We start from the raw sequence: 22,088 nt of genomic DNA on the forward strand, positions 1-22,088 counted from the left end.
CTTATATCGAATATCACTTTAAAGTGAGTGGTGAAGACTTTGAATATGTACCAAGACAACGTCAATCTTGTCCTATCACTTTTTGACTTTGAGTTTGTACAAATCCTATCGCTTTTGACTTTGAGTTTGTACAAATCCTATCGCTTTTGACTTTGAGTTTGTACAAATCCTATCGCTTTTTGACTTTGAGTTTGTACAAAAGCACGGTGCCAATTGACACAGTAGCCCCAAAACTATCATTGTCCTTAGTGACTATTATTGTCTTTTGGATATTACTCTAGTATATTATTACTCTACTAAATTACATCAATTTATACCATGAATCACTAATACAAGTTCATTTTTATTGTAATGAATATTCATTGTTAAGTATTACACTCAATATACTTAGAAATGAACCTTTTGGTCAGTGGTACACGGTATAACAATTGCTACATTTCATTATTGTCCTTTACATTACTATCCTAGAGAACAATTCTTACATTACCTTCAACAACATTTCTTTATTTTTTAGTGGAGTTAATTCCAGCAATGGTCCTCCGACTATATTGATTTTCCAAAATTAGTCCTTGACTTTTAATTTGGACACTTTAGGTCCCTTGACTTTCAATTTCTTTCCAATTGAGGTCCTTTCGTTAGAATACGGTTAATTGAATTTTAAATGAAGGGGTAAACTCATCATTTCACTTGCCTATGTATTATTCTTAGTATTTCTCAATTGTATACGCGATATATATGAAGATAATCTTAGTCGAAACCCTAAAATGTTCCTCGTCGTTCCCCATTTGCTGACTACTCGTGTGTACGTTCCTCTATTATTGAGATGTTTACAAGGTATAACAGCGAAATACGAAGGGAGAAATACGAAGAATAATACATAGGCAGGTGAAAGGACGAGTTTACCCCTTCATTTAAAGTCTAATGAACCGTATTCTAACGAAAGGACCTCAATTGGAAAGAAATTGAAAGTCAAAGGACCTAAAGTGTCCAAATTAAAAGTCGGAGACTAATTTTGGAAAATCACTATAGTCGGAGGACCATTGCTGGAATTAACTCTTTTTTAGTGCCTCCAACCTTTAATTACTCAGGTACAAACGTAAATAGACTACTTCCACCATATACACACACAATAAGTAATCCACTTTCTGCATAATTAACAAAAATATAGGGTTACACAACATTACCCATGGACAAGGCCGATATATGCATTCGCAAGAGCCAAGAGAACTGTGCATAAATACTTTCAAGTACAGGGAAACCTGGACCTGCAAGGTTACTTTTTAGTACAAAATACAGATATAGTTATATCTTCTGCAAGGGAAAGAAAGAAATGCAGAAATCATCACAATTCGTTCCTATTGTTCCCCTCAGAAAACTCTTTGCTGGAGAAGATCAATTACTCCTCCAAATGGAACACCACATTATTCTTCTTGCTGAAGTAGTGTGTTGTGTGATCAACCACCTGTGTGAAACCGCAATTTACATTATTATTGCATCCTCAACACCCCCGAAGAAGACTGGAGTAATATGAATAAAGCTATCTTGCTGAAAATAACTTTTAAAAAAGCATACATATTTGAAGACCAACAAGCCACTTTGAGACATTTGTTGCATCACCTCTTAAAGTTGTGATAATGCAACACCTTCAAGTTCTCTCTTGTAATCTTAGTATGAAAAACCATTACATTCAAATCCATTAATATTAATACTCATTATGTCTTATTTTACCGGTCAATCTGTCATGTTTACTATTCATTGGTCAAACCAACTCTATCTTCTTTGCTTATTTTCTTTAGTATTTTTTAATTATTTTAAATTTGATTTTTTGTGTTTAATAGTACTTTTAATGTAGTTACTAAATATATAAATTTTATATACTAGTACTAAATTTAATATTATGAAAAATTGAATTCTAAATAACTTCAGTCAAGTCTCGTTAACCGAACCAAACACATAAAATAGGACAGAGGGAGTAATAATGATGACAATGACAACAATAATAAAAACAAAGCTTAGTATCCAAATTCAATATTGTGATTATTGTCAAAGGCCTATTCTGCTTCCTTATCCCGCATCACGGATTTTTTATGATGCACACTGAATCACAATGAACTCCCATTGCACTGATGTGATCTATATATATGGAAAGAAAGTTTTCCATGAATTACGTACAGGAGACTATATTATCCCTACCATGTTAGTCCAAATCTGGTCTCACTATATCTTGCAAAAATGAATCTTTTTGGACCTAGGAAGAAAAGGGATCCCCAAGGGACGAGCAACTTGAACAGACACCATATACTTAGTCTAAAGAAACTATGTAATAAGACAATGCAAGAAGGCCTTACATTTGTATTATTGAGTTCCAGATTGTAGAAGTCCATCACACCCCCGTTAAACAATGGTCCAGCATGCCATGTACCTCGGTTTAGCTTTATAAACTTCGAGCCTGAAATTTTAAATGCATGTACTTCGTCAACAGCAGGAGGCACATAGAAATGCCCACTATCTGATTGCTGGATATTAACACCCGTTTCTCCCTTAATTTCACTTGGATCTACAATAGATGACTTAGCAACTCCAAGATACCAAACATTGCCCCCAATTGATCCAAGGCACTGTGTCACATTGGCATGGTGTGTAATGCTTGAAAACTTCAATGACCGACCTTTGAGTTGCATAATGTAAAACCTGAAGTGTTGCATCCATAAGCAATTCATTCATCGATATGATTATGCATTCACATATATTGATGGATTTGGATGGATAAAGGAGAGCATTTGCAAATATATAGATACACACACGAAGAAACTTCTGGTGCCTTTTCTCCTACGAAATCTGAAACTTCAAGCACTTCCATGATCTAGAAATTTAATGTCATTAATCAAAGGCTCTTGCAAAAGCATGCTAGCAGAACATCAAGAATGAGCAACTCGAGAACCTATTATCCTTAGTTCTATTTCATAACCTTAACCTCTTCCATTAATTATCCAGTACACAAGCAATAAGCAATAAAACAATGAAAATCCTCTCCCATTCATTATCCATTTTATTTCCCTTTTGCTACCAGTAATTTATACGAGAATTGCTTACAAAATTAATCTTCATTATGTATTAGGTAAACAACAGTATGAACTTTTCTCTACTCTCTAGGTGATATCCTTAATTTCGCATATTACTTTCAGTTATGAATATCACAACTGCTTCAGAACAAAATCAAACTCAGCAGAAAGGCAATCTAAGCAACAAAATCAACAAAAAATGAAACTAACAATTTTACTGGCAAATTAAGGACAACTAATCGATCGATTGAGCTTGAGAGAGATTGAAAAACCTAGGAACGCCACGGCTGAGGTCGAGTTGAGCATCGCGGGGGCCGAACTCTTCGCCGTCGGGCGACGCCTCAATCACTTGTCCAAACTCTCGGAAGGTCTCCGGAGTAGCTTCGATGGGCTTCAGCTTCACCACGGCCGGAGAAGGTTTTGTTTCGCAGGCGCTCTCCATTTTCACGACTGAGAGTGGCTGAGAACGGTTAGCGCGAGGAGGGACCGGAATGGAATTTCTGCCACCACTTAGCGGTGGAAGTCCGATCAGCGATATGCCGCGGAGGACAACAACAGCTGGAGGACGAATAGCCACTCCATATGGCTTAATGAATAGGAGCAAATTGAACGGTGCGGATTTCATCAACATTGCAACAACTTTCTTCAACAGCAATTTACACAAAAGTTGATGATATCACATCTTACGGTTTATTTTATCCAATCATCGGATCAAATTTGTCATAAAATTTAAATTCTTTCTTGAAAATGTATATTGGTTTTACCTCTTGCAATGAAAAAAGACTTGTAATAATTTGCAAAAGTAAGATTTTAGAGAGACATTAAATCATAAATTTAATTCTTATCAATACATTTCTTCTTGATTGAATTCGTTACCACATACAAAGTATCATTATAATGTAGTATACTACCACTAAAGAATATATAAAAGACATAAAGATTGTGCTAGCAATTAGTGAATAATTGATACTAAATAATTGTATTAACAGATAATTTATTGTGTTTGTTGAAAGACATTAAAAAAAAATACGGAGTAATATTTTTATTTTTAACTTAACATGTCAAATTATGTTTACCAAACACATATAGTAGTTGTTTGGCATTTGACAAATTTAAAACAACTAAAGTTGGTTAAATCAATTAAATTTTGACTTATCACGGTTACCAAACAAAGTGCACAATTAGAAAAAATATGAATTGAGATAAAACACTATGATTATTTTATTGAGTTTATACCAGTTGAGTTCTCTTGACTATTGTGAATTACCTTTTAACTACTAACACTTGACCTAAATTAGTCATCTGTTACATTTTACGTTAACTTTTCGTCCATGTTAGGGGTATACTCATCCATTCACTTAGCATATTATTATTAACCATAGCAAAATACAAAACCACTTATAGTGAGGATTCTACAACGCTCTGACCACCGCCACTCCCATCTCTACTCAGCAGTGGCCGTCGGTATCGTCTTCCTCCGCTTGCCACATGAAGTGTGCATAAGATCCCAACTCCGTACTGTTATCATTTTTAATTTGAGTCTCCAATAGTAGTTTCAATTTGAAATCGCATATATATATTAATATTGAAGTGCAATCACAGTGTATAAACTTACCCATCATCAGGAGAAGCACGAACAACTTGATCGAAGTAAGATTTGGCCCTATTATCATAGTGTTCAGTTTCCCAATCAATTCCCCGCACATGGATAAAACTTCTCAAAAATATTACATTTTTCGTTATAAGTAACAAACGCTTGTCAACATTACTAGGAAATGTAATACTTTTACGTAAAACACAAATATTACATTTTCTCTTATAATAAATGACAAACATTTTATTTTTTATTAGTATTACACTTTTATGTATAAATACTACATTTCAATAATCAATATTGATCGACCTGTCACACAGATAAAGATACGTGAGATGGTCTCATCACACAAGTGTAACCCTAATTTATACGAAGTATTATATTCTTTATTATCTAGTCTATTTCTTATAGACTATCATTTTTATTCCTTCAAAATTTATTTTGTGAACCAAACATGCGATTAGTATTTTAGTTAATCAAAATAAGCATAATATAAAGCAAGAAAAAAATGCAAACGAAGGTAAAAAAAAAAAAAAAAAAATTAAAAAAATTAAGGCAATTTGAAAGATTCAACCATCACAATTGATTCTTTCTTTTAGTTATTTATTTATTTATTTCTTCAATAAAATGAAGAAAAAGATAAGTACTGCATGAGAAGATTGGGTACGTACGTGTAGACTAGGGCACACAAACGTCGAAGAAAAGAAACAGCAACCAATTAATTTAACTCTACTTTGACCCCGACCTTGAAGCTCAAGGAAACACCAAACATTCACATTCCTTTTTTTTTTTGAAAAATACCAAACATTCACATTCCTATATACGCATATAAATATCATAAATAATAATCTAAATCTACCCAAAAAGTCATCCTAGTTCTAGTCAATTTCAAGACCAACCAATTCCATTGTTTTTTAATGTGACGAGAAAAATTCATATTCACTATTTTAAAATGTGCATTGTATAAACTCCATCCATATATAATAGCTTGTAAATCATACATAAAAGATAAATTACATTAAAAAGATCTTATATAATAAATTTGATTGAAAGAACATTAATAAGGGGGGTGTATTCAATCATGACTTTCATAGAGTTTTAAATACTTTTATGAACTTTAAAAGTTTGAAGGTATTCAATTCAAACTTTTAGAGAGTCTTTAAAAGTCAAGCGGTATTCAATCAATATTTTTAAAGAGTCTTTAAAAGTCATGTGGTATTCAAAAAGTTATGAACTTTTGTAGACTTTTTAATTTTAAGACTTTTGTAGACTTTTCCTTCTCAAATATAAATAATTGAAATCCAACCATCAACCCCCAGATTTCAAATTTTCTTTCTAACAACTTTGAATGTTTTCTCTCTCTATTTTTTTTTCTCCCTATTTAAACTCTATAGACCTATCTAAATTCAATAAAATTATTTTTTTCTTCATTATCCTATATTTTCCTCATACCTAGACTTTACCAATTTTTCTCTCTCCTAAAAATTTGAAATAATATTATTTTTACTTCATTATTGCTTGTTTATATTGATTTTTATTTTTTTCTATGTTTCATAATATTCATATAAATACTTATATATTTTGATTTTTATTCTTTTTATGTTTATATTCATAATATATATATATATATATATATATATATATATATATATATATATATATATATTAACAACAGGTTACTACGAGTAGCAAATTATTGTTCGCAACAACAATTTGGGGTTGCAAATAGTAGCACCTTGTTATTGTTTGCAGTCTCAAATTGCTATTGCAAATAATAGTTCTTTGCGTGATGCCTAGCAATATATCAAGTATAATTTTATATATATTATTAATATTATTTTTTTATTTTTTTATTTTATGCAACTTGTAATTATATTTTTAAATATTTTATTTGATAAAGTCTTTTATTATATATAAATTTTATTATTCAATATTGTTATGAATTTTTAATGAAATATTTTTTTTTTGTTGATGTTTATTAATAATATATATAAGTAATTAACATATAAGTCTTAGCATACTATGGATAAAAATAATAATGTTGAGAATGTTGATGTGGGTGAAGAACTATATAATAAGAAGAATTTTATGATATATTATAAATGTTTTGTAAGAAAATTGTAAATGATAAGAATCAAAATCATTGAAAGTTTTTAAGGATGTATTCAATTTAGAATTTCAATGACTTTTGTAGACTTTTTAAAATAAAAAATTGATAAAAGTCTATGAATGTTTTTTATATAGACTTTTATAAAGTCTTATAAAGTTTTAAAAAGTTTTGAACAGCTCTATGAAAGTCAATCAAAATTTATTAAAATCTATCATTTTAAAAGTCTTTAAAACTCTACAAAAGTCATGATTGAATACACTCCCCTAAGAATTGAACTCGTGACATTTTAATACGAGAGTGAACTAATTAATTAATTTGATCGCTTTCCTGTACTACTGCACTGTTCGTCTGTGTATAATGTGTGAATTGGAATAAAGTCTGGCTTTAAAAATAAAAGTAGGTCTATTTCAAAAACAAGACTAAAAGTAGGTCATTTTCAATCAAGTGCCAAGTCATGAGTCAGTCTGTCAATGGTCGTTGGAAGATGGAGTTTAGCGCCGGCCCATCACAACTCAATGTAAATGCATATATACACGTATTTAAAAAAAAAATAATAGTATATTTTTTTTTTGAGTGACGAGAAAAAAATTATTGTTATTATTTGGGGTGTAATCTCATTTTCTGATCCTAACTTGTAAATAATTATAATAAAACAAATCAAACTAAATTGTTTATAATTGATCAACTCAAATTAAGATGGTTAATAGGTCGGAGTCAAACAATTTATATTAATATATTTTAATTAATTGTCTGTTTAATAAAGAATCTCTTTATTTGATAATAAAATAAGAAAGTGTCAATATTTAAGAAAGTATATAATATATAATACCTTGTAAAAAATTAAATCATGAGTGCTTTAAAAAAAAGAAAATTTCAATCTCGTACTCCCTCAACTTCCTTCCACTTTAAAGTGTTGCCTTTTGGTTCAGCAAAATCTTTTTGGAATAGTCTTGTTCTTGCGAGTCATAGGTGAGGACGTGTCATTCTTCTGGACTTATTATGTATTAATGCAACAATATTGAACATCACTGACGTACGTTAGTTTATACATGGAATTAATTTTCGGTCACCTTAATTTAAGACGGTCCAGCAAAATTTAGTTGAATTAATAATGACTTGATGGAGTGGAACAATCCAGTTATGTTCTCCCAAAATGTTGAATCATAAACATTTTGAAGGAGGTAAATTACGATGATGCACACAAGAGATCTGCTCATTATACTGTCAATGTTTGAACCTTGATCTCTTCTTCCAAATACCGCCTACTGAAACATTGAGTTATCCGAGCACAATCCAACTATATTGATCAGACTATTAGTCTGACAATTACAAAACTGTATTTTAACTCCCATAAGTAGTGATTTGTTGGTCTTTTAATTTGGAGTCAATCAGGCTATAAATACCAACTTAAGTTGATTTACTACAAGTTTCCCTCACATTGTGGTCGGGTCCAGGTTCACCTGGTTCACTCCGAGAGGCACAGAAGCTGGCCCAAAGAGAATCGTCACTTGTGGAAATTGGAAGCAGGTTATCCCGAAATTCTCTCCCACAAAGAGAGCTCATTTGCCACTTGAGCTACCCTGTTGGGTTGAATTATTAAGGGGTTTATAATACAAGGTAAATAAATATATCACTGTTAATTAACTTCCTAATTAAAGTGACGTTTCCATTATATTGACCGATTGGTGCATGTAGGATGATGGCTTCCCAAAGTCTTGAACGCAAACACATTTTCCCACTATAATTTCCGCTAATTTTCCATTCAGATTTCAGACAAACTATTTATCTATCCTTTGATTTCTCAGTTTCTCACCCCTATTTTCTTTTCTAACTTAAACGATGAGTTTGCTTTTCGAAATATCGATGATCTATTTTTATACTTTGACGCGGCCCCGAAAATACGTGAGAATGGATAAGGATAATAAGGTACATGAACACCCTGCTTAGTGAATATCGTGGGGTAACTTTAATTAAGTTGGTTAAATTACACGTTTGACTCTCAAAGGAGTATGGTTCAAGTCAATTAGCTATAGACAACTTAGATTGGTTTACCTTCTACAATGAACAGATACTACAATGTAATAGAACCAGTAGCTTTCAAAAAAAGATTGGTTTACCTTCTTATTGTCAATACCCTTGCATAAATATATGGGTTTGGTGTATTACAAATTAAGGACCTTTTTAATAGATTATGTACTTTCAGTTAATATATTATGTATATTTAGTTATAAATGAATGTACATAACATGTTAACTAAAGGCACGAAAGACCGTGACATTGCAAAATGTTCATACATATAAATATATAGGCTTATATCCCATCAGGCACTCTCAAGAAAAAAAACTAAGAATCAATGTTAATTTTATATCTATAAAAATCAGATGGATCAGATCAAACAAAAAAAAAAAAAAAACCTGATTATATTTTTTTAATTATAAACAATTTTACTGTGCAACTTTTAACACTATATATGTGTGTGGGGGCAACTTATGAAGCATCGTGGAAGGCCGGTATGGTCTGTTCTATATATACCAATCGCAACGTACGTATCGATCTCATCGATCATCACACAGAACAAATATGGAATACACCACCGGTGACATGACCGCCGCCGCATCATCATTGAAGACTCCATTCTCGCCGCCGTCTTCATCTGCTGCCTCGTCCCCAGCCGCCGTGTCTCCCACGAAGACGAGGAGTTCCTCTCCGGTGTCGTCGTCGGTTGCCGTCGTCTCTCCCTGCGCGGCCTGCAAGATTCTCCGGCGGAGATGCGTGGACAAGTGCGTGCTGGCGCCCTACTTCCCGCCCACCGACCCGCTCAAGTTCACCATCGCCCACCGCGTCTTCGGAGCTAGCAACATCATCAAAATGTTGCAGGTACATTAATTACATACATCACACCTCTCTTTTAATTGCATCATAAATATAATATTTAATTTAATAATGATTTCTATTTGTAAAATTCTAAAATTTTAATCACAAACTCAGCCGGACAAAATTTATAATAAGATAATAAATGACTGTAACTCAGAAACTCATTAGGTGAAAAGATTAACGTATGATCTCAATAAATAATTCATCATATTAGGTGTAACTCTACAATGCTACATAGTGCCTATATAGCAAGTTTGAACATTTTGAATTCTCATTTGGTGATTTGGGCCAATTAATTAGTGGTTGGAATCCTACCAACATCCACTTTTGACTTCAATAAACTGTTTGCTCTGATACCAAATTGAAATATGTGTTCTGTTTTTACAGGAGCTCGGTGAGGATCAAAGAGCGGATGCAGTAAACAGCATCGTTTACGAGGCGCAAGCGAGGATAAGGGATCCGGTGTACGGCTGCGCCGGCGCGATATGCCAGCTACAGAAGCAGATAAGTGAGCTGCAAGCGCAGCTGGCCAAGGCGCAGGCCGAGATCTTTAACATGCAATACCAAAACGCCAGTTTAGCGAACCTGATTTGCCTGGAAACGGCGGCGGTGGCGGCAACAACAACGGCGTCGGGCATCGGCATCCAAGAAGAACAACTGCCGTACTTTGACAACGTTGGATCCTTCTTTCTCGAAGATAACTGTGCAGCTCTGGAGCCAATGCTTTGGACATGGAAATGACAGACCAAAATCATATCATTAATTGAATCAGACGACAATCAGTTATTAGTTTATTATCATTGGCCAAATTGGTGTTGTTTGGCACATTACTTAGTATAGTAACACCAAATAATAATTAACAGGACTCAATCAGCTAGGATCAAAAGGTAAACTTCGGCCAAAACACATATCAATAGCAGTTAAAGCTACAGTTTTCTTGTAAAGTTAGACTCACTATATATACTTCTGTAGTTGTATCTCAATTTCTTTGTCCGATCTAATATTGCATTAATTAGTCAATTTAAAATAAATTTTGATTTAAACCCCTTTTTTAAACACTCATGATTATTTACAAGATAATATTTGACTATTTGTTATATACTAACTTAATTTTATATGAATATAATCTAACATATATCCGTGTTGGAAATTATGTAATTTCCGACCACCTAAAAGTGATCTTAAATCGAATCGAAAGTAAAAAGTGGTCAGAAATAGCAACAAAGATTTTTCCGGATACCAAAAGTTATCGAAACAAACTAGGCTTTCAACTTGATTTAAGATCACTTTCAGATGGTCGGAAATTCCATGATTTTTAGTACAGTATTTATTTAACAATACGCATTAGTAATTTGAATTCTCGATCTATTATATTGATTCTTTGTGCGGAAATATAGTTTCATTGATATCTTTGGACAGAACATAGGAGTTAGAAGTTATCTTTAGATTGATAATGTTGTTGATAGAAATGTAATTATAAAATAAAGTCAAGCTCAAAGCTAGGGATTCAACGAAAAGTATGAGTGGTCGTGAAGATGGGGCCAAATATAGTTAACGAAGTCACTTGATTGCAATAAAAATTCCAAGTCAATTTTAATTTTGCATACTTTCTATGTTAGTTAATCAACCAAACTGAATGACCTAATGCTCTCATCGTCAGCGACGGATCTATAGTGGGGACAATTGTCCCCTTCCTCTCACCCCACCCCATATATAGTCTTGTAATATAAATATATATATATATATATATATATATATATATATATATATATATATGACAAGTACCTTATGCTTAGATGGTATGTAGTGGCCTTTTTTATGTGAGAGGTCTTGGTACTTTATGCTTCATTATGTTGAGAAAGTATATTTGAACAGATACTACAATGTAATAGAGTCAATAGCATTCAAAAATAAATAAATAAATAAATAATATATATATATATATATATATATATATATATATATATATATATATATAGAGAGAGAGAGAGAGAGAGAGCATGTATAGAGTATAAGTAAAAAACAAAATAGATATAAATAAATGAAAGATGTGTTAGACGGGTTGGTAGAGCATGCATGTTATGGAAGGTTGAGTGTTCAACATTGCACTGCTAAATGGCTAATTTTGTTTCTATTAAAATGCATTCACACTTTGAAGGGAAAATTTTGTGACCATCATTTTGTTTTAATATATATAGAGATAGAGATTATCATTGGTAAAACATTAAAATTAGTAAGCATTTAATTTGTAGATACTTAATCTGTTGCTAAATATGTTGGTATATTTTAATGTTTTCTTGTAGTGTATTATATCAAAATGCATAAATATCAAAAGTTACGTTATTGAATCAAATTAGAATGATCGATTTGAGTCGTTTAAATATGAAATCATCTAGGAGAACTATTCTAAATAGGACCAAAAGCACATTACATTTGACTGAATTAAGTTTATATTTTTTACGAGTTATTATATAAGAGTAATTTTACTTCGTACATATTTTGAATAGTGACATGAGTTCTCATCGTTATCCAAAATAATAATAATAATAATAATAATAATAATTATTATTATTATTATTATTATTATTATAAATTCCACTAATATTATTCTACACGTTTTTATTCTTAATTTCCCGTCAAACCTAAATTAGATTATATATGTCTATAATGATTAAAACATATACCCATACTGCCAGCATCAGCTAGCTAGGAACATTTGCCCAACCATAATTTTCCACGCAGAATTTGGAGTGTTTCAACTTTCAACTACATTACAATATACCTCAATTTCTTGATTCTTGATGGAATTTTGACAATGTTGGCATGTTGCATTTGTACTTGTCATTTTTTCTTTTTCTAGAAAAATAATAATACTTTCCCTGGAAAATTTTGTCTTTAATTTGGAAAGACCATTGTTGTTGATAGAGTCTTTTATTCTCTATATTTTTGTTGCCACATTAAGTAAATACTAAAAAGTAAATTTCAAATTAAAGTACGTAAGATATAGTATGTAGAAAATTAAAATGGAAGAATGTGCATGTGCTCCACGTTTCACTTCATTCCGCTTTTTCATCCACTATGATCTCCCAACTCCTCTCTATCTGCTACCAGACTACCACCACTCGATCATCTCATTGTGAAAGTAAGTAGATGTGGACATTGTTAAGTAACTTATACTCAGTTGGTACCTCTATGGCTCTCTTCGAGAGAAGATTATATTATTGGATCGACTTTTTGAGTTACAATAGATAGAGAAAGTATATTGAGCAGATACTATTTTGTAACAGAGTCAATGGTACTAGCTAAAAAATGTATATATATATATATATATATATATATATATATATATATATATATATGCGGACATTAAGTGTGTAATGTCTTAGCAGATTGATTAAAGTTGTTAATATCAAATTTAAACACACACACATAATGTCCCATCCACTAATACCAAATTGAAAAATTAATGTGTTCAAACAATAATAATATTATACATTTATTATAATTATATATTTTTTGTCCAACAAAGTCTCTTTCTCTTTCACACACACACCTCTTCCAATCTAAATATATATCTTTTAGATTAAAATCTTTCATCACGTGTGATGTCGTGATGACCATTTCACATTAATCCTTTTCAAGCTAGCTAGTTACGTATAGTATATACAATTTCAACATTGTATATCACGTCAAGATAGTTTATTACTTATAATTTGTTATGAATATCCTTTTAAGTTTTAATCCAACCTATATTCACATTATGTTTATAACATACCATTCATTTTCCATGCTTATTCTACACGTTGCCTTCAATTTAATAATTTTTTATTTTTTATTTTTTATTTTTGGTTTCTTACCACTTAATACCGAAGACATGCATGCATGTATGGCATTTAATTTTGGCATGATTCACCAAAAATATAATTGGGTTTGGTACGGTGTGTTTCACCAAATAAGTAACATTAATCAACAGAAAATTTTATATGATGTAATTGTTCTGCTAATTAATCATGTACATACGAAGTACCTTTTCATGTACTGATTACTGAAGGGTCGGACTAAAATTTTCATATAAACTAAAAGTACCCTTAATCAGTAAGGTTCAAGTCAAGTCCAAAAGGGCATCACGATCCATCATTAGATAAAATGTCATTGGTTGCTGGGTATGGTTATACTATCCGTAAATTAAACAGGAGAGGTAAATTATACTAGGAAGATTATGTGCAATAGGCTCGACTGAGATAGTAATGACAAATACTGAACCCGTGACTTTTAAGTACGGACATCATGTTTCACCTACTCAATCCTCTCTTTCAGTACAATTTTTCATTTTTCTAAAAGAATGAAGAACTTTTTCTGAATTAATAAATGTGGTATAAAGATTTTAGGTGAAACTCAACTTAACACGGACATACAAGCTGTGGAAATGGAGGACTTTAGTCAAGTTAGTACTGCAAACATGTCCATACTTTCATATACATGCATCAATGCAATCTAAATGTAATGATATAGATCTTGAAAAACACAAGAACGATCAGATTTCAAACTTGATATTCAAGTCCAAACTCTTAATTGTTATCTTAATAGCTAGCTAGTTAGGTATAAATTAAATAAGCAACCACTATAAAGTGAACACATGGATTAACTATTAGTAATAGTCAAGCACATAAAAATATTATTATAAGTGCTTTTTTTTTTTTTTTTTTTCTTTCTCTCTCTTTGGTAGGAGGAGAAATTTTCAGAACTATCTCATGTAATAGTCTGCAAATCACAAAATAAACTACATTAGAAAAACCCAGGAAGACAGGTTCGACTAAGTGGGTATTTCCAATAATCAAACGTATGACCTTTAATTACAAAAATCATGTTCCCCCTACTCGACCACCCTGTTCGTTCTCAAAATGAAAAAAAAAAAAAACATATATATTTATTGGTTATATTAAGTGATCGAAATGAGAATTGAAAAAAAAAAATATATGTAGATTATTTTAAAACTGTTTATCTTTTTTTTTTTAAAAAAAAAAAAAAAAGATATGACAACATCATAGTAATAAGATCGAGATATTTAAAAAAAAAATCATTAAATTAATATAATTTTCTTATGCTTTTAATTATTTTTTCCCCTTTAATTTTGGGGCTGAGTTAATTGTAGGTGTTGTGAAAATGTCAAATTAGCCTGGTCTAAACGCACTAGTAAATCTACAAAATAAAAGAATATATATGTGTGCTAGTTAATTGCTATAGTAGCTAGACATCATTCAGCCAAATTGCCAACTTGTTTTTTGCGGCGAATCTCTTGGAAAAATATGGAGCAGTAATTTTGACATATTCTAGACTAGTGGCGGTCTAGAGGAGTCGAGACTTGAGTTCGATGGGTCAATATGACTAACTTCATATTATTTGATAAGGTTGTGTGTATATATATATAATTTTTATTGAAAATAATGTTTGATGGAGATATTAGATTCGGCTCAATAAAACAAGTTTAAAGAAGAGTGGAACTTGAGAATAAAAAGTCTAGGGGTGGGTGACGGGGCAAATTAGATTGTGAATTCTGGTTCACATTACAAGTTAGAGGCGTACTACAAGTCTACAACTGATAAATACTTATTTTAATATACTAAAAGTTTTTTTAAAAATGTATTGTATGTTCATTTTTAGGCGGATCCTAGTATTAAATTGTGTATTTTTAGTATTAGAAATGTGAACATTTAAAATATAAATTATTTTTTTTTTTGAGAATTTAAATTATAAATTGTGTTTCTATGTTTTAAGTATTTGTGAATATAATACAAAGTCATCATAAATTTTTAAAAGGTAAACTTTAAACATTTAGTAGGTAAATTGTGTATTTTTGAACTGAGTTTACATAATAATTTGCCCCCTATATTGGGGTTGGCTCGATTGAGGCCAATGTGAGTTCAATGTATAAGACTATAGGTATTTTAACGTCAAATACAATGAACATTTGTTTTGTCAAAATTTATAACCTAATATTTTGAATTGAGTCGTTTATCTTCCACCTTTAATTTCCTAATCTTTCGGCTTGACCTTGAGTCCATTCTTTAACATAAGAAATTTATTTGTGTAGTGTGGAACCTTAATTTATTTTATTGTACGTTAATTGATTGTAATTTGTTGTTATTTATGTATTTGAAATTGTAATTGTAATGACGACGCATTACTTAATTAAGCCAATATAATTATATTATTGAGCTCAATATAGTTTTTCTTTTAAATTGTTTTTAATCTTATTGGAATATAATATAATAGTTGTTAAGCATGATTTTGCTCTTTCATTGTGTGTTGCACGATTCTCGATATGGTTGCACCCATTGTATTCTCTAATAAAATTATTTGTAGAGAAAATGGTAAGCAAGAACGAACTTAGAATCTTTAAGTATGATGGAAGAGGTTTTGGCTAAGGAGAATTATTTTTTTGAATTTTTTTAACATTAACTTTTATAACAAAATAAAAACAAATAAATTTTATTTGTGTTAGTTTAAGAGAGATACACACACACACATACACAATACCACAACATTAATTATGAAAGTAACATCAAACTTAATATTTAAGTATATATGTCTTGCGGTTTTGAAGACTTTTCATTCGGTACGTTTGAAAATGTGAAAATTGTTTTTTAAAAACTGACAAATTTTTTAAAAATATTTTAATTTTATGGTGTTTAGCTGAATGTCACAAAACTATCTTTTTTGTTTGACTGAAAGTTAAAAAATTATATTTTTTTCTGTTTGGTTCATTTTCTTGAAAATGAACATATTAATTATTTGTAATAATAATAATAATAATAATAATAATAATAATAATAATAATAATAATAATATGGTGATGGTGGTGGTGGTGTGGTGGTTGTGGTTGTGGTGGACTGGTGGTGGTCGTGTGGTAATGGTGGCGGTGGTATTGGTGGTGGTGATGTTTTGGTTGTGTTGTGGTGTGGTGGTGTTGGTGATGATGGTGATTGTGGTGGTGCCGTGGTGGTAGTAGTAGTAGTAGTAGTAATAATAATAATAATAATAATAATAATAATAATAATAATAATAATAATAATAATAATAATAATAATAATAATAATAATAATAATAATAATAATAATAATAATAATAATAATAATAATAATAATAATAATAATAATAATAATAATAATAATAATAATAATAATAATAATAATAATAATAATAATAATAATAATAATAATAATAATAATAATAATAATAATAAATAATAATAATAATAATAATAATAATAATAAAATAATAATAATAATAATAATAATAATAATAATAATAATAATAAAATAATAATAATAAAAATAATAATAATAATAATAATAAAAAAAAAAAAAAATAAAAAAAAAAAAAATAATAATAATAATAATAATAATAAAATAATAATAATAATAATAATAATAATAATAATAATAATAATAATAATAATAATAATAATAATAATAATAATAATAATAATAATAATAATAATAATAATAATAATAATAATAATAATAATAATAATAATAATAATAATAATAATAATAATAATAATAATAATAATAATAATAATAATAATAATAATAATAATAATAATAATAATAATAATAATAATAATAATAATAATAATAATAATAATAATAATAATAATAATAATAATAATAATAATAATAATAATAATAATAATAATAATAATAATAATAATAATAATAATAATAATAATAATAATAATAATAATAATAATAATAATAATAATAATAATAATAATAATAATAATAATAATAATAATAATAATAATAAATAATAATAATAATAATAATAATAATAATAATAATAATAATAATAATAATAATAATAATAATAATAATAATAATATAATAATAATAATAATAATAATAATAATAATAATAATAATAATAATAATAATAATAATAATAATAATAATAATAATAATAATAATAATAATAATAAAAAAAAAATAATAATAATAATAATAATAATAATAATAATAATAATAATAATAATAATAATAATAATAATAATAATAATAATAATAATAATAATAATAATAATAATAATAATAATAATAATAATAATAATAATAATAATAATAATAATAATAATAATAATAATAATAATAATAATAATAATAATAATAATAATAATAATAATAATAATAATAATAATAATAATAATAATAATAATAATAATAATAATAATAATAATAATAATAATAATAATAATAATAATAATAATAATAATAATAATAATAATAATAATAATAATAATAATAATAATAATAATAATAATAATAATAATAATAATAATAATAATAATAATAATAATAATAATAATAATAATAATAATAATAATAATAATAATAATAATAATAATAATAATAATAATAATAATATAATAATAATAATAAATAATAATATAAATAATAATAATAATAATAATAATAATAATAATAATAATAATAATAATAATAATAATAATAATAATAATAATAATAATAATAATAATAATAATAATAATAATAATAATAATAATAATAATAATAATAATAATAATAATAATAATAATAATAATAATAATAATAATAATAATAATAATAATAATAATAATAATAATAATAATAATAATAATAATAATAATAATAATAATAATAATAATAATAATAATAATAATAATAATAATAATAATAATAATAATAATAATAATAATTAATAATAATAATAATAATAATAATAATAATAATAATAATAATAATAATAATAATAATAATAATAATAATAATAATAATAATAATAATAATAATAATAATAATAATAATAATAATAATAATAATAATAATAATAATAATAATAATAATAAAATAATAATAATAATAATAATAATAAATAATAATAATAATAATAATAATAATAATAATAATAATAATAATAATAATAATAATAATAATAATAATAATAATAATAATAATAATAATAATAATAATAATAATAATAATAATAATAATAATAATAAATAATAATAATAATAATAATAATAATAATAATAATAATAATAATAATAATAATAATAATAATAATAATAATAAAAAAAAAAATAATAATAATAATAATAATAATAATAATAATAATAATAAATAATAATAATAATAATAATAATAATAATAATAATAATAATAATAATAATAATAATAATAATAATAATAATAATAATAATAATAATAATAATAATAATAATAATAATAATAATAATAATAATAATAATAATAATAATAATAATAATAATAATAATAATAATAATAATAATAATAATATGTAAACTAACTTTAAAAAAGAAGAGATGGAAGAGAGATGAAAAATAAAGAACCCGGATCATGTGACTAAAAAAAGACTAAATACGCAAAATGGTCACTCGACTATAGCTAAATTCACAAATTGGTCCTCGACTTTCAATTTCAACCAATTAAGTCCTTAACTTTGCAATTTTAACACGATTTGGTCCTCCATCTATTTGACCGTTTGTTACTATGATTTTTGAGGATATATATGTAATATGTAATTTCATGGTCCATCGTCGGTTTTTTAAGGTTCCGATTACATTTCCAGACCGCACTGTTACATTTGAATCCATGGCGTTAGAGTTGGGGTGCACACAGGAGGTCACGTGCGAGATCGATCGAGATTAGGCCGGCGCTGCACCCCATGCCGGAGAGATTATAGATTTTGATAGACAGATCGACGAAATCCCTGGAGCGGCTCTACGAGAAAGCCGTGACTCCAAGCGACGTCAGCAAGCTGAACCGGCTCGTGATCCCCAAGCAGCAAGCGGAGAATCACTTCCCCTTCCGAAACGACGCAGTCACCTCCAAGAGCGCAGCGTTCTCTTGAGCTTTGCAGATGAAATTACATAAATATCATCATAGATCATGGTCAACAAACGGTCAAATCGACGGAGGACCAAATCGTGTTAAAATTACAAAGTTAAGGACTTAATTGGTTGAAATTGAAAGTCAATGACCAATTTGTGAATTTAGCTATAGTCGAGGGACCATTTTGGGTATTTACTCCTAAAAAAACTAAGAAGACATTTTCCAACAAATTGGACATTTTTTATGTTGACCATAATGAATATTTTCCTTTGACTTCATTTTTCCTTGAGTATCCAAACAGTGAAAATTTTAAAAATTTTGGGTTTCCAAACGAACCCTTAAATTTAAGAAAGTTGGAGTTATTTACATGAACTTGATATTTTAGAAGTCCTCTTTTTTTTTTTTTTTTTTTTTGAAACCAAAAACTTTATAGAGCACTAATTGGTAATAGGAAAAAAAAAGAGAGGAGAGAATACAATTAGGAGGAGTGAGAGTGAGAATCATATTAAGATTATGATACCCTAGCTGATGTATGGGCAATCAAGTTGGCTGATCTTTTAATGTGTAACAATAAACAAAATTAAAATTTGACATAATATTATAACATTGATCGATGATAGAACCAGTACTAGGAATGATCCATAGCCCTGTGAGTCAGAGTCGAGCTAGATTGCTTTAGCGCAATCAAATTCCATCAGAATAGTTGTGAGACCACAATTTTTTATCTATGAAAATGCCTCCCTGCAAATCAATCATATTTGTGTTGAATAGGGCCTTAAATAGTGGCAAAACACCCCATCATGAATTTAACTCAATATCTCTAATTAAGTTAGTAGAATTTCACAACATTTTATCCACATTCTCGTGGCTTTATAGCTCATGGCTTTGTAGAGTGTTCTTTAATGTATGTATATTGTGCTAAGTATGTTTATGAGGACTAAACTTATATGTTGAAGATGAGGAATTTTGAAGTAAAGAATGGTCTTAGGAGAGAGAGAGAGAGAGTCAATCTTATTTTCTAAAGAATTCTATCCCATTTATGGGGTGCTTGAGAGTTAACATACAACTATACAAGGTCTTAGTGGTATATCATTGATTAACTACATTTAATGGAGGAAAATTCACATATTTAATTATATATTTTCAATTTATAAATATTTTCATTCACTTACAAAATTTTAAAATATAATTATTTAATTATTTGTCATGTTGTAAATATAGTCTATCATCTATTTAGTTTTGTTTGGGAGTAAGTTTTATGAGGTCATTTTCGTAATATCTTAATCTAGTATACACTTTTTTTCCCTACCTCTACAACCTAGCTAATATCTCAATCTAATATACAATATAATACCAATAGCATGCAAGAATGCTAATTTTAAAACTGAGTACTATCCTCCAAAATTATACTTCTTCACTTTTACTCCGAGTAAAAGACATTTTTAGTCCTAAATTTATAGTGGCTTGGACAATTTTAGTCATTTATACAAAAATTTACCATTTTATGAACAGAGTTATTGTGGCGAGGACATTTTTGGTCCTCCGTCTATATTTCTGTTAGATAACTGTCTGAGAGAGGGGTAATTACGTCAAATTAGGCTATCTCCTTCTATCTATTATATCTATGTGTGTTTTGTTTTCTTCTCGGTCATAATTCGAAGGAGTCGGAGAGTCCAAGTTGCAGTTGTACGAAGAAATTGCCGGAGAATTGAAGCCGCCAAACAGGTAACAAATCAAATAGATAGAAGGAGAATCGAAGCCGCCAAACACACATTGATATAATAGATAGAAGGAGATAGCCTAAATTGACGTAATTGCCCCCCTCTCATACGGTTATCTAACAGAAATATAGACGGAGGACCAAAAATGTCCTCGAAATATAGACGGATGACCAAAAATGTCCTCGCCACAATAACTCTGTCCATAAAATGACAAATTTTTTTTATAAAGGACTAAAATTGTCCAAGCCACTATAAGTCTAGGACCAAAAATGTCTTTTACTCCTTTTACTCCATAATGTGACAAACAACGATAAGATATTTTCATCATCTGAGTCACAGAAAAAATGTCTACACCAAAGATTTGTGGGAGGTAGTAGAAGTTTGAAGTAAGAAAATTGAGTACATGTAGTATTTTCCTTTAAAACTTGGTGACAAATGTTAGAGGAGTTGCGGCCAAGTTAGTATAAAAATGAGGATTAGCATTAAAGGGGAAATTTTTTTTAAAAAAAATTAAAAATATAGAAATGCCTTTATAAAATCATACCTCCAACTAGAACCGAGTAGCTCTATTAAATTAGATTGTAGAATACATTTATAATTTGATAAATAATTAGCAAACATAGTTTCAAAAAAATAAAAGAGAGGACATTGATAAATCATTAAAAAAAAATAACAAACAAGTGAAGTTAAATTGAGAACTCTTGGGAGATAACTCAACTAATCAATTAACTTAAAACCAGGATTATGTGGTCCAATGGTATCCGGGTTGGACTTCTATTTAGAAGGTCGTGAACAGATGCTACAATGTAATAGAGCTAGTAACATTCAAAAAAAA

General features: G+C 28.2%; 2 protein-coding genes and 1 long non-coding RNA gene across 5 annotated transcripts; 2 read left to right on the forward strand and 1 right to left on the reverse strand.

The window, feature by feature from the left end:
* Window positions 1-1,180: 1,180 nt before the first annotated feature.
* Window positions 1,181-3,714, reverse strand: LOC109190215. Of its 2 annotated transcripts, none has more exons than XM_019340666.1 (3): window positions 3,335-3,714; window positions 2,349-2,691; window positions 1,181-1,462 (listed from the first exon to the last, which is right to left on the reverse strand). In XM_019340666.1, exons 1-3 carry the CDS (start codon window positions 3,691-3,693, stop codon window positions 1,397-1,399), a joined length of 768 nt encoding a protein of 255 aa, XP_019196211.1. In that variant the 5' UTR covers window positions 3,694-3,714; the 3' UTR covers window positions 1,181-1,396. The 2 variants fall into 2 exon arrangements, with proteins under 2 accessions (XP_019196211.1, XP_019196212.1); XM_019340667.1 differs by having other exon boundaries at window positions 1,181-1,472.
* A 52-nt stretch (window positions 3,715-3,766) lies between these two features.
* LOC109190375 lies at window positions 3,767-21,238 on the forward strand. 2 transcript variants are annotated; one of them, XR_002055681.1, is made up of 3 exons: window positions 3,767-3,848; window positions 15,049-15,053; window positions 21,227-21,238. It is a non-coding gene; the product is annotated as an uncharacterized LOC109190375 (long non-coding RNA). The 2 variants fall into 2 exon arrangements; XR_002055680.1 differs by lacking the exon at window positions 21,227-21,238 and adding an exon at window positions 19,002-19,012 and having other exon boundaries at window positions 3,771-3,848.
* On the forward strand, window positions 9,286-10,683 carry LOC109190374 (LOB domain-containing protein 1-like). Its single transcript, XM_019340840.1, has 2 exons — window positions 9,286-9,643; window positions 10,028-10,683. The coding sequence occupies exons 1-2, from the start codon at window positions 9,347-9,349 to the stop codon at window positions 10,379-10,381; spliced, it is 651 nt and encodes a 216-aa protein (XP_019196385.1). The 5' UTR covers window positions 9,286-9,346; the 3' UTR covers window positions 10,382-10,683.
* Window positions 21,239-22,088: the final 850 nt, after the last annotated feature.

Source organism: Ipomoea nil, unplaced genomic scaffold, assembly GCF_001879475.1.
Source record: "Ipomoea nil cultivar Tokyo-kokei standard unplaced genomic scaffold, Asagao_1.1 scaffold1576, whole genome shotgun sequence".
In the NCBI taxonomy this organism is placed as follows: domain Eukaryota; kingdom Viridiplantae; phylum Streptophyta; class Magnoliopsida; order Solanales; family Convolvulaceae; genus Ipomoea; species Ipomoea nil.

Coding starts and splice junctions, on each gene's coding strand:
- LOC109190215 (XM_019340666.1), bottom strand. CDS start 3,693: ATGTTGATGAAATCCGCACCGTTCAATTTGCTCCTATTCATTAAGCCA. Junction 2,692..3,334: donor CTCAGCCGTGGCGTTCCTAG/GTTTTTCAATCT, acceptor GCAACACTTCAG/GTTTTACATTATGCAACTCA. Junction 1,463..2,348: donor TGGAACTCAATAATACAAAT/GTAAGGCCTTCT, acceptor GGTTTCACACAG/GTGGTTGATCACACAACACA.
- LOC109190374 (XM_019340840.1), top strand. CDS start 9,347: ATGGAATACACCACCGGTGACATGACCGCCGCCGCATCATCATTGAAG. Junction 9,644..10,027: donor ACATCATCAAAATGTTGCAG/GTACATTAATTA, acceptor CTGTTTTTACAG/GAGCTCGGTGAGGATCAAAG.